The sequence below is a fragment of the Vitis vinifera genome, chromosome 18, assembly GCF_030704535.1.
Source record: "Vitis vinifera cultivar Pinot Noir 40024 chromosome 18, ASM3070453v1".
Lineage (NCBI taxonomy): Eukaryota > Viridiplantae > Streptophyta > Magnoliopsida > Vitales > Vitaceae > Vitis > Vitis vinifera.
This window is the reverse complement of record NC_081822.1, coordinates 12,875,107-12,889,447: the sequence shown is the minus strand read 5'-3', so window position 1 is coordinate 12,889,447 and position 14,341 is coordinate 12,875,107. Positions and strand designations below refer to the sequence as shown.

Below are 14,341 nucleotides of genomic sequence, written 5' to 3'. Positions count from 1 at the left end.
AAAGGCGAGTCTCGGTTTTAAACTTCAGCCTGAGATTGGGCTACTCTGTTTTGAACTTTTAATGGGCCGACGTGGTGTGCTCTCTCGTGTCAGTCAACCCCGGGCCTCCACTTATTGATTTTCCCATGACGCAGAAAAGCGGGTCCAGGGTTTGGGTCCATTCCAGACTATTCAGGCCCAATTGGAAAATGGAAAATGCCCATTTCTCAAATGAAATCTTGGACATTTCCAAAGAAATTCATAGTCATACTACTAATTAGAATAATTTGTGGATTTTAATAGTCGAATTTAGAGGACGTTTTTTTTTAAAGCTTTTTATTGAAAGCAGTTTACTTTCAAACCGTAAGTTATTTGTTTTTCTATTTTTTTCATGACTTATTATAAATTTTTTACTAAATAAAAAAGATAAAATATTTGATTTTTTTTTTAAATAGAAAAAGTAACATACTAGTTTTTCTTTAATTTTTTTATTTAATAGAAATAAAATATTACAAAATCAGACAACCTAATACTTAACACTATTAAACACTATTTAATTTTAAGATCTACTTAAAATTAAGGAAAAAAAAAACCAAACACCAGCTTAGTAACATAACTATGACAAAACTAATCCTCCTCGTTAATTTCAAACCCTCTAACTAATAATCTCATCATATGCAATGGAAAGAAAAAATTTTAAAAATAAGAAAAAGGTAATGTGGAAAATCAAATGAGCACTTTTTTCTTCTATACCTATGAGTGTGTGAGTGAAAGGAAAAAACCTAATAAAATTGATCAAATCCAACCAAAATCAATTTAACTTTCAAAAACTATATGGATTGGTTCAATTTTCAGTTTTTTCATCTTTAGTGTTAAGCAAGTAAAGCCAAGAACTTGGTATGATCATCAATGGATAATAACAAAATATTTAACACTTGTAATTGAAGGAATAAGTGAAGCACCTCAAAGATTTATATGTATTAATGCAAAAGGTCTTATAGGTCGAGATTGAGACAAATTAAAAGGAACTCTATGACTCTTGACAAATTGACTTGAATTATAGAAATTGAAAAAACTAGAATCTCTTGGTTTTTGAATATTACAAATATAAAATAAAATAAAAAAATAAAAAACTTTGTGAAGTAGAGCTAAAGTTGGATGGCCCAAACGTCAATGCCAGATGTTGAAATTTTTGGTTTAAACTAAGAAGGCTTTAGAGCTAGAAAGTGAGATGGAATGGCTTGATGAGGATGGTGGTGAATTGACTTTGTAGACACCACAATCAATGTCCCTGGGATGAGGATATTGAGTGTGTGTCCTAATCCTTCACAAGAAAATAATTAGGGTGAAATTTAACAAGGGTCCTATTGTCTCTATACAATTTAGACACATTGATAAGGTTATTTGAGGTGGCATGTATGTGATATATGTGATTAAGCATAAGAGAATGCGAAGAACTTAATAGTGTAGTATATCTAACATGAGAAATTGAAATTGTTTTACCATCCCCAGCTATGACTTGATCTACCCTATGAATAGTGTTATCGAATCTAGCATGCAGTAGTCTGGTATGAAATGATGGGTTACTCTTGAGTTCATGCACCAACTACTATCAACTATAAAATTTGTAGTAGTTATGTCGCTAGACGTTATGTTGAACATTTGAGGACTAATGGACTTAGTTTGGGGAAAAGGGATGTTGGATTGGTTGATAACTTAAATTTGTCATATGATAACAGATGTTCGTTGTGTGGCAAAGTTTGCCACAGATTTGGCATTGAGGTTTAGGCTTGTTTGGGGTGGATTGAGTGATGGGTGCCCAATAGGATGAAGGGGAATTGCTTAAGGCTTTGCCAAGGAGACCAAGTTAGTTTTGATATTAGGAGAATGGATGACAGTTGTTTGGTGGATATCTATTTTGATTGGGAAAATTGCAAGGACCATAGTATGAAGAATTGGGTTTGAAGGGGTTTTTGTTCAAGTTAAGTTTAGACAAGTTGGTTTGAAGAAAATTCATTTGGTCATATGAGTTTTGTGAATCCAACCTAAATTCATAACTATGCAACACACTATGTATCTCCTCTATGCTTGGTTTATCAGGTCAATTGGTTATAAAGGTAACAAATGAATTATAGGTACAACCAAGACCCCAAACAAGTAAAGAACATGGTTTATGTATGAGACAAACTCACCTATGATAACAAGAGTAGTGTAGAGATGCTTCATTTTTTTAATGTATTTCATAACAGTCATTCCCCCCTTCTTTTAAGTTTTATAGTTTGGTACAAATTTCAGTCAGATGAGCCAAAAATGCAATTAAATAGATTTGGTTGAGAGCATTCCAAGACTTTAAAGTCATTGAATAACCAACAATTTGAGATAGCATTCCTTTGGTAAAAAACGCATAAATCCAACTCATAATAAGTCAATTAAAGCAATGTCAAATAGTGAAGTCAGGATTTACTCTTTGCATTTGGGCATCAAGAAAATGGACTAGAGAAGGTTGAGACCTATCGATGAAATCTTCCATTCCATTTGCAATAATGACATTGAGTAATTGATTTTTCCAAATGAGATAGTTATTCTCATAAAGCTTCACACTAAGAGGTTGATTTAAGGAGGGAAAGGTTGATAACGGAGGAAAAACTAGTTGAGTACCAATGAGTTGGTTTTGGATTTGTTGGGTGGTTTGAGTCTTTGGAGCAGGGTTAGATGAAGAAATGTTATTGGTAGTGAGCTTAGGTGATGCCATAAGTGTTGCCTTGATACCAAGAAAGCTTTTAAGCTTGTACAAAAAAGAAGATTGAAGAAAATAGAAGAAGAAAGAGAAAGAGAGAGAGGTTGTAATGGTCGATTGTATTGGCGATAAAAAATGCTCGGTTAAAAGAATGAGTTATACACGGAGTAATGTACAAAGAATATTGCTAACAACCTGTACACGTGGCTCTATACAATAGCAAGAGTAAAAAATGAATACATCCAAATAATTAAAGCCTAACTAATTTCTAATTCAAGGTTAATTATACTATTACTCTGCTTATCATATCCAAATCAATAAAAATAACTTATATATATATATATATAATGATCAAATTAAAGTAATTCATAATCAAATTAATTTCTAAATATATTTATCATATTTTGGTTAGAAAGTTTAAACGGTATTTTGAACTTGAAACCTAAGTTGTTTTAATTACTTTTAAAAACAAATTGAATGTAAGACCAGAGATAACAATTGGGTGGGTTTGGGATGAGTTGTCTCCATCCTAATCCTACCTTATTTATTTAAAATAATTTTCATTTTTATCCCATTTAAAAAATTAAATATGGCAAGACGAGGTAGGTATGCAAATTTCTCATACCCGTCAGGCTCTATCTTGTTTTTTTTTTTTTTTTTTGAAAATTAAAAAAAAATTAATTACATTAAAATAACTATATTTGATAAATAATTAAAATATTATAATTTTTTTTATTGAAATTTATTTTTATTATATATATATATATATATATATATATATCAAATTAGGGAAATAAAATTATTTTTGAAAATTAATTTTATGTATAATTTGGGTTGGACGAGATAAGCCAATATTCAAGATAAGTTAGAGTTTTTCTAAAAAAAATCTTAAATTTATCTCAAATCCATTTAAATAAATTTCAAATCCGTCCTATCCAGGACAAAGTAAGACAAATACTAAAAAAAACTCACCCCATTATCATTCATATATAACACTTAAAATACTTAAATTAAATATATTTCATCAAACATTTAAATCCAATCAAATTGAGATTAAAGAGGTTTGGCTAAATTCGATCTTTTCATCCCTAAAAAATTAGTTTGATATTTTTATCATCTTTATTCTAACATAAATCAAGTCAATTTAACCAATTCTTCCTTCAAATCAATCCAACCCCCCTGTCTTACGCCCTCGTCCCTACCAATAAGATTCCGAGGAACATGTGAAAAGCCCCCTCACGATAAGGCATACATCGATTGATATAAATAGTGGCTGTTGTCTTAGGGAATATAATGTGATATTTTAGAAGTAGAATTGAAAGGGCAGTATTTTGCTTTATGGCATATGTGTTTCTACAATGGCAATGGGAAATTGGCCTTGTTAACCGCACCCCACTCCCCCTCCTTCCACCAGACTAATTTTCTATCCACCTTCCACCCTAATTATTGACTAAGTTTAAAAGTCAATATTCTTAGTGTCATACCCACATAGTAAAAATTCTGTGTATGGAGAGAAGTTCGTACGTCTCTAAATTTTAAGAAAGTAAATCTACGAATATTTTTATTTTAAAATAAATAAAATTAAAGCACGTGCCCATCCACCTCCTTTTCCCATGACTGTGACTTCCCCCGGCAGTTGCGTCATGGGTTGCGTTTTCATCTCATATTTCCAAATATGCCCTCGGCCTCGCACCCGTAACCCACCCTCACAGGAGTCTTACCAAAAAAAAAATTATTTAAGATATTTAATTTAATTTAATTTATTTTTTCCAAAACAAAATAGTATAGATATTATAAAATTATATTATGGTATGACACGACATATAAAGCATGCTTATAACCGAAGATAGTTGGGCAGCGCAGCGCGTCTATCATGAGGACACCATGCATGGGGTTCAGTGCAGCCCAACACATTGGACCTGCCAGTCACATTTCTAATTCATTTTTTAATAAAGATTCCGAAACTTTTCTTAACAGTTTGTAAAAATTTCAAAATTTTGAACCTCATTTTCCTAATTTTGATTATAATATATATATATATATATGGTTAGATATATAAACACCCCTTATAAAATTAAATAATCTTTTCTATCGGAGTCAAAAAATTTCTGTGAAATGGATTTTAAGATTCTCGATCAAATAAGGAATATACTGACAACTTTAAAACGAGTTCAAACTTATATAATATTAGAAATTTTATTTATTATTTGATGCGAATATCACACATAAATATATGTTAGTTTATTATGCTCCTAATATTTCAAAAAAATATTAATTTTAGTGACATGACGGAGGAGTAAAACACGTAAAAAAAATTGGATAGAGAGAAAAAGATTATTGTTAAATAGTTTTAGTATTTATATATATATATATATATATATATATATATATATAAACAAAGAGAGTTAATTGGAAGTGAAAAAAAATAAATAAATTGATATTTAAAAAGGAAAGGGGGAAATGCTCCAAATTTGTTGATTTGGTAGATCTAATTCGAGGGATGCCTACCAACCCACCTGCCCGATTGAGAATCTCTTATGGTCAGAGTTTGAACATTTTTGTGGAACAGTGGTCAATATTCATATTTTTTATATAGAAAAAATAAATAGAAAAGGTAAAAAAGAAAAAGAAACCATTCCTATACGACATAAACAAAGAATTGAGAGCTTGTGTTGCTGTGAAATCAAACCACGTCGTTAATTTATGCATTATCATCGTTGAAGAATTCTGACTATTCCTGAATTGACCTTTCCACGCTCAACGAGTGCTCGGGACTGAGGGAGGCTGCGAGGGCAGTGTCGTAATTTGGGAAACCAAGGGCATATAAAAGGGAAATAAAGCTTGATGGGGAAATTAAAAAATAAAAAAAACTCAAAGCGGCTTGGGGCTCATTCTTTCACACAAGGAAGAAAGAGAGAGCGAGAGAGAGTGAGGGAGATCGGTGGTTACGGATCGGTTCGTTAGGGTTTCATAGTGATGCATTACTGAAACAGAACCCTAATTTACTCTCCGATCAAATTCTTTTCGTCTTCTTTTTTTTTTTTTTTTTAATTATTTGATTAATTTATTTGTTAACATTTTTTGTTTTTCCGAGTATTGATCAATCTCTCTGCAATTTTTATTTTGTTGTTGTTGTTTTTCTCTTTTTAATCCTTAGAACTCTAATTGTTTTTGAATGGCGACGACGACTGATTCTTCGCCCCGTGGTTCGGGATTTTCCGCTGACGGTGTCCATAGCCCGCTGCGCAGGAGGAATTTATCTTCTCCTTGGGCTCAGATAGTGCGGGGAGAGACGGAATCGATGTCGTCTGTTCCTCATTCACCGACATCATCGTCTCCGGTGACTTCTTGCCCGGAACAAATCTCTTTTTCTGAATGCTCCCCGACCAAGCCTTTGTCACCGTCGCCGTCACGGTCACCGGCACCGGATAATTCTGGGGTTGGGGAGGCTTTGCTGGAGAATAGCGATGGTTGTGGAAGCAATGCGGGTCGTCAAAAGAAGCCGGCTTGGAACAAACCCTCGAACGACGTCGTTGAGGTTGGTCCCGTAATGGGCGCGGTGTCTTGGCCTGCACTTTCTGAGTCTACTAGGGCTTCACCAAGGTCTTCGTCTGATTCTCCGAAGCCTGCTGTGGATGGATCGGCCGCCAGTATTCAGGTTTGGTTCTAAATCCCCCCTAAGATTTTGATTCTGTTTGGCTGCTGAGGAAATTGAGGGTAAAGGAAAGGATATCAATGCTTTATGTGTTCCTTTTAGATGTTGTTTGGTTTCAAATGTTGAAAAATCACCCTAATTCAGCCAAAACAGCTGTAAGCCTGCTGGAAGTTTGGTCTTCTCTTTCCAGCAACTTCTTAAGGACCAAAATATTCTGTTTTGTTATTTATTTTTCTGATTCTAATTATTATTTGTATCTGCATGCATGATATTATTTACATGTCTGTTTGATAGGGACCTGTAATTCCACATTCGCCTCAGAAACAAGTTCCTGCTAATACAAACCCTAATTCTTCACAAAACCATGCATCCCCATTTCGGCAAAGATCGATTAAGAGCGGTGGTGGGTCTTCACAGACTGTCCATGGTCACCTGCCTTCACAGCCGCCTCCACCACCGCCACCTTATCCTCTATTTGAAATGCCTCAAAATAAGTATGCAAAAATGGCGCCTCAAGTGCTGGATTCTTCTACAAGAGAGCCTCCTTACAGGAACAATACTTGGGAAACCAGACCAATTGGAGGATTTGTGCCACAACCACGTGGACTAAGTGATCATCCTTTGCCAAGAAATTCTCGCCGAGGAAACTTTGGACCCCATCCCCGAGGAGATGGCCCACACCACAACAACTATGGGGGTCGACGTGATCAAGATCGTGGGAATTATGAATGGAATTCTCGAAGTTCTAATGTTAGAGATATTCACATGCAGCCTCAAAGAGCTCCTCCTAGAGGCTTTATAAGAGCTGCACCACAATCCAGTTCTCCCCGATTCATGACACCACAGCCTATCCGACCCTTCATGAATCCTGCCGGTTATCCGGGTGAGGTTGCCTTTTCGATGGACATAGATATTCTTACTATGTTGATTTGGAACTAATGACTCTGCCCCTTTCAGATATGCCATCTCAAATGTATTATTTCCCAGCACTGCCTTCAGAGCCCTTCAGGAGTGTGCCATTTGTTGCACATGCGCCACCTCCTCCAATGTTTATCCCTGTTCCGGACCCTCCTCTCCCTACTTTGTTAGTTAATCAGATAGAATATTATTTCAGGTATTTTGATATTGTTGGCTTGTTAATAATTACTTATCTTTTTCGATCCTCTCTAATCTATTTGAAATCAATCGTTCATGCTCCTGTTGTTTGTTTATTGTAGTGATGTTAATTTGATAAAAGACGATTATTTAAGGTCATATATGGATGATCAGGGCTGGGTTCCCATTACTTTGATAGCAGGCTTTCCTCGAGTAAGTTATTTGTGGTTGATTTTTTAGTTTTCTCTATGCTCATAATTATGGATTTGTTTAGTTTTCTATCCTCATTATCATGATCAGGATCTGTGTTCCTTGTTTTAAATTTAATTTGTATAAATTTATATAAGATTATCTTTTTATTGTTGTCAAAATCATATTATATGTTGTATGCATTGCAAATCCATTGTATCAATTAAAAATTTGCAATATCTTGAAAAGAGAAAAAATAACTTTCTTTTTTGTTATTTCAAGATAGGACAACTTGTAAGTGTTGCTTAGTCTTTCTTTCTTTTATGAGACTGAATTTTCTATGACAATTTCCCTCTTTCAAAAGTTGAAATTTCTTTTTGTGAAGCTTGGGGATCCATCTCCTTTTTTTTTTTTCCCCTTTCTGTTTGGTTCACATAAATGTGAAATGGACATATAAGGTACTAGTTTGAAAGTATCTGAAGACTTGTTCTGCTTGGGCTGTATGATATTTATGATCAATCTATTCATTAGAAATCATTTTTTGTAAAGTCAACGTCATTAAAATTTTAGAGTTAATACATGTATTTTGATGGATGCCTATATTTATCTCTTTTAGTTAATGTCTTTTTGTTTCTTATAGTGTTATCAAAGGTGATCACCTAGGTCATTTAGGCCTTCAAACCATGCAGGGTAGATAAAAGTCGTCTTTTGAAGACCTGGACAAGGCAATTTCAAAGAAGCAACGCCTAGGCAATCACCTTGGGATAAGGCACAAGGCATAGAGGCGCCTTTGACCATGAATTAAGATTATACATACTTAGATTATAATTTCATACAATCTAACATTGGATTAAACAAAGTACAAGATAAAATATTATATTATCAATCATAGAGATAATAAAATGGAGGGTTATCAATCTAGTCTTGATAGAAGTAATGACAATTTTAATTTCAATAATGACTATGATGATGATGCCTAAAACTTCTTTAGAATGTTTAACTTCTTATTTTATTTTTTAGATGTTTAAAAAATTAGAATATACATTTAGATAGGATGAATATCTTTAAACAATGATGTTTTTTATAATATGGGGTATAATGTTTAACACTTTCAATAATTATTATTATTTTGTTAATTTTATAAGATATCGTGAGCGATGAAAAATTAATAGTGTTGATCATTGAAGACAACACTTACATTGGTTGAATATCGAATAGGTAAATATATGTATATTTTTTATTGCCTTACTATAGTTAAGTTATCGCCTTGTTTTTCGCCTTTCGCCTTAGTCTAAAAGGAGTCTTATCGCCTTGATATCGCCTTTTGCTTTTGGCAACACTGGTTTCTTACTTCTATTTTTGAAAATGGCAATGTGATTTTCACATGTGTACATGGCTGTAATTACATATATAATATTATGATATTGATTTTAGCCATCTTTCCTGTTTAGTCTCTTCAATGAAATTAGTTATATGCTACTCTATAATGTATCTTACATATATTTACCTTCAATATATATGTGTGTGTACACTTAAAAGGTGCTTTCACTATATATTATTTGATCTTTAATCTATGGTATTCCTCGTGCTTCCTTAGCCATACAATTCATGATTAGGATGTAGCCTGATTGACTTAAATATTGTTAAAAATGGCTTTGTATTGCAAGATGAGGGTGAAAATAATTTGATTTTGAGCTTACTAACTAAGACTCCTTTTGATTTTACCTTTGTAGACTGAACATGGTAGTCCATCTAAAAGCTCAATTTCACTGTTATATGTTAAGATGATGAATGGAATGTTAATTGATAAGCGGAAAGATTGCCAGAATGAGGCTGGTTGAGTTGAGATTATGTGTCTATGACTTTTATTTCATCATCATCTTTCTTGCATTAGGGTCTCATTTTGATCTATATTTTCCTCATACGAGTGTTAGTTTATGTATTTACATATGTTTATTTGAGTTGTTAATGTCTAACTTCAGTTTGCCAACTTAACTTTTTTCTTTATTTAATATTTTAATCACTTCCTTCTAATTACCTTCATTTGATATGCCAATTATAGGACTTTTAGGTGTGATTCTGTTGACTGTCCTTGTCAATTGTTGACTGATCCTAACTTTTGCTTTATATAGTTGTAGTTGATACAGCCTGAAGTACTTGCTATAAGATGCACCCAACTGCATTTCATATGGTCAATAGTAACACTTCTTGGATGATCCAATGTGATCCAGAGCTTTATTAAATAATTACATTATTATATCATTGTCAATTTTTATCTAGTAATAAGATTTTATTACTTGAAGAAATCAGAGACAAAAATTGATAATTGGATTCTTTGAACTGAAAATTATTTTGTTTTTCCCTCGTGTTACCCTCTCATCATGCAATACCCGTTACTTGGTTAAGTCATTAATAAAAATACATAATTTGGTGAAGGTGGTTTGTTAGTTTTTTTCATATATGGCCTGTGTTTCCAGTTACATTCTCATAAAGTGTGTTTCAGTTTATGTTAATAAATTTTACATTATTTATTTTATTTTATTGTGTTTGTGAATTATTTTGTTGTTTTGTTCTATCACAACCCATCAGTTAACATAGTGACTCATTACTGACAATAAAACATAGCGACTCACTACTAATACCGCATCATATTGAGGCCATGACTGATACTAAGAGTTAAAACACCAGGTTGAGACTCCTGGCACAATATGTATGAAATGGAATTGTCTATAGTTCTCCAATTTTGTTGTTTGGGAGCAGCGGGTAAATGCATGTTATCCACAGTATATTCACAGGACAACTTTATGACTTAGCAACTTGGTGTCTTTTTATCAAGTAAGAGGTGATATCTTTATTTTTACAACTTTTAGGCTTCCCATTATAAACCGTATGCAGTTTGAATACAGATTTCCATGTAAATATCCCTCTGTAGCCCGACTTCATGCTAGCACCATCCATCTTTCTATCAACACCCTAAACACTTTCCAGTTTCCTCTGCATTGGCATAAATTACATTTTCAAGGCTGATTCAGAGGATATTTGTTATGCTTGATGTGCATTGTGCACTGAGGAATTAAGATATGCCTTTCTATTCTTTGTTCTTTAGGTGCAACCACAAGTTCTCAAGCTGCTAATACATACCTAATGACAGTAGTTTTTTTAAGTCATCATACATTTTGTGTATTATATATGCCTAGTATTCTGGCAATTGCAATGGCTTCTTTATTTCTTCAACTGACACAGTCCTCACTTCAAGGGGAAGAAGAGTAGTTTTCAAGTCATTATACATCTTGTGTATTATGTGTACATATATTTTCCATATACAGATATAAAGAACACATATATTACTGGGCCAAAAATGAAATTTATCCCCATAGTTCTGTCAAAACATCCATTAGGAGGCTTGTACACCAGAAATTCAAGTTCTAATTTCTAAGTTGAGAAAAGTTAACAAGCAATTCGCAATATATCAAGAAGGAAACCATGAGCCTGAACAAGTTAAACCATATCCTTGCATGATTTTTACGGGTTATAGGTCTTCAAATTTACTGCCACCCTTATTTCTATCAATCTTTGACTATATATTCTTAATACTGGAGACGGGTAGTTAATAGTTTGTATGAACTCTTTAGGAACAAAATAGATTTAACCTTTCTCACTGTCCATTTTCAGTCACTTAAGTGCTGTGCACGTGGGATTATGTATGTGTTCATTAACTTCTCCATTTCTGAATATCAACAAACTATGCATTTCTAAGTTTGTTGATCATTTGGTCAAATCCTCATGCATAAAACTAACAGTTACAGTTTGGGGGAAGAAATTAAGGTTCTTAGCTGAGAAACTATAATCTTTTTCAGGCTCCAAAACCATGAGAAATTAGGGTGCTTGAATGGTTTAGGATTTTTCTTGGGTATTCAACTTCTATGTTTTCTTTATTAGTAAATGTTTGTCCTATTTCAATATAGAAGTTGATGCATGCTTTCTTTGTTGCTATCTTTTTCAGGTACAGAGTTTAACAAATAGTATACCATTGATATTGGATTCCTTGAGAACTTCAACTTCTGTGGAAGTGCAGGTAACAGTTTAAGATTGAAAATTATCCACCATATGTATTACTGATTTAATTGACAGTTTTTAACAAATGATCCTTAAATCTTTACAACAATTTGTGTGATATATGTTACAGTTAACTCATACCTGTTTGGAAAAACTTGCAACAAAGTGGTTTGCTCATTTGCAGGGTGACAAAGTGAGGAGGCGTAATGAATGGATGAAATGGTTACCTAGTTCTGCCAGGTTTCATGCTGACCTGGGCTTACAATCCCCTGGTGGATTGAGCTATGGTACATTGGTATCTTCTTTTCAAAAGGTCACAGTGGAGGAAGGGAGTGCTAACCAAAACAGTTTGAAGGGTAAAACAGAAGCTCACACTGAGACTGTTTTGGGTAGGGCTTCATCGGAGGAGTTTACTGGTGAATCACTGTGCAATGGAAGGGTACAGACTAAGACGCCACCTCAAGCTGGAGCTGATCAATCTGCTATTTAGGCCTCAAGCAGTTGGATCTGATCTCTATTTAGAGAAGAAAAACACACCCAAAAAGATGAAAAAAAAAAAAAAAAACCTGAAAAAAAGAAAAAAAAACTGAAAAAAAGAAAAGAAAAACAAGCTAATTCACCATTTCCTGAAGGTTTGTGGGAATGTAGGGGCTGGCTACTGGTATAGGAGGTGCAGGGGTGGGAACACCTTCAATTTTCTCTGAATGAACCGGGAAACAAAATAATGAATACATATTATCTTAACAGAGAAAAAAAAAAAACGAAACATGAGGCAGAAAGAGTTTAGATTTTGATTGGGCATATGAGATTATTGATTGTATAGTTTAGTTTTGGTGTGGACAAATGATGTTTCTACCATTTACCGGTAATTTTTGGTGCCATGATTTGGGTTCTGCATTGAGCAAAATTGAGTTGATTTTCTTAAAGCTTGGTTTCTCTGGTTACTTGTCCTTATGAACTACACCAGTAGGAGAGAAAATTTTGAATACAGTGACAGCTTGGTTGGCAAAATTGGGTTTAGCCTGACTTTCTCCGACTATTTCTAACTCCCGCAGCTTCATTTCTTTTTGGTGTATTTTATTTCTTATATTTTTTTTTTACCTCCCTCGTGATTTAATTTAATTCTTTTTCCAAATGAAAATGTAGGGTGTTATTACCGGGATTGTACTTGTTCTTCAAGATAATTATTTTGTCTAAGATGGTATGTGATGGGATTTGAAGGTTCAGTTGATTAGTCAGTTTTCATATTTAGAAGAGAAACTGAACGAGATTTTATTCATATTAACTGTTTTTGACTTATTTTAGAGCACGTTGTAGCCTAAGTATTACATATGCAGGTCTTAGTGAAACTTGTCTTTATAATTCTACTCTCTGATTTTTATTTTTTATTTTTTCCTTCTTCGTAATTTCTTTCATAGAGTTAATATCGGAAGTTAGGAATTGGAAGGGAGTAGTGAATTGGATAAATAGGAGAATCAACAAAAGAACGAAGGTGGCGTCGGGGGTATTGACTGGGGCCAAGCGAATATAGGAAAGTGTATGATTTTTGAGAAGATGCATGGGAGCATGGATTCCCATTTGGCATGAGACCAAGTAGGTGGTCCATCACAGTATATTTCTTTTTGCATTTGGTTCCTTTGTTGATGTTATATACCTGGGTTCTATCTTTTCTGTTATGTGATATTTTATAGTTTTTATGGTAGACAGAAAAGCAAGGAATCTCGGACCTCTCTTTAAGATTGTCAAATCCGAGGGTCATTACGGTTTTTTTATAAGTTATGATTTCTGGATGAGGATTTTAGTTAGAAACTAGGTACCGAGTGAGTGAGAATTAGTAGAGATGAGAGCGCAGAGGAGCACGGGAGAGCGGACAGCGGTATCAATTACGAGGCGAGACACTAGGTCGATTCTAATTGCCTTTGGGGAACTTGTGTTTTTTAAAGCACGACATACTTTTATAAATAAAACCCAAACACATCCAGGCTTACACCATTTGTTGATCTATAGGATGGTTATTTTTGTTTAGGCAATCCATATGTGAGAAATAAACTAGAGGGGACGGTAGGGCGATGCCCGGTAGGTAGTTGGTAAGGAGGTGGGAGGCGGTGGCATTTCTTTTTTGAGCCCTCTCCTCTACAAATACTTCTTAAAGGTGCCCAGACGTATGCTTTGCTTTGTTAGAAAGATCATCTCATCTGTGATTTTGTTACTTATTATTCAACATCTTTTTAAAATGTTTGGAATCATGAAATTTTCGTTGATTGAATTGGATTTTGGATCATAGTTTAAAAAATTGATATGCATCCTGGAATCGTATTTTGCTTTGCTCAAACACAGGCCTTTTCTTATGTCTTACATCTAAGTGGTAAGAGACCATGCGTCTTAGATGCATACTTTTAAAACTATACCTTAATAATAATTTTATTCTCCCAATTTTACTTTAATTGATAGTTTTAGTGATTGAGCTTAGACTCTGAAAGTGGGGTTGGGCATAGAATTAGTAATTCGTAATGCAATCGAGGCATTAAAGTTGTCTCCGAGACATTAAAAGAGGATGACGGTGGAGCCTAGTGGTGGTTGTGAGTTGTGACCTACAGTCGATCTCATCATCAACGGCCCCCTAGAGTTCA

General features: G+C 33.9%; 1 protein-coding gene across 1 annotated transcript; it reads left to right on the top strand.

The window, feature by feature from the left end:
- Positions 1-5,562: 5,562 nt before the first annotated feature.
- On the top strand, positions 5,563-12,757 carry LOC100243746 (la-related protein 1C). The gene is made up of 6 exons (XM_002279214.5): positions 5,563-6,374; positions 6,666-7,254; positions 7,329-7,485; positions 7,589-7,679; positions 11,659-11,730; positions 11,896-12,757. Exons 1-6 carry the CDS (start codon positions 5,892-5,894, stop codon positions 12,199-12,201), a joined length of 1,698 nt encoding a protein of 565 aa, XP_002279250.2. The 5' UTR covers positions 5,563-5,891; the 3' UTR covers positions 12,202-12,757.
- Positions 12,758-14,341: the final 1,584 nt, after the last annotated feature.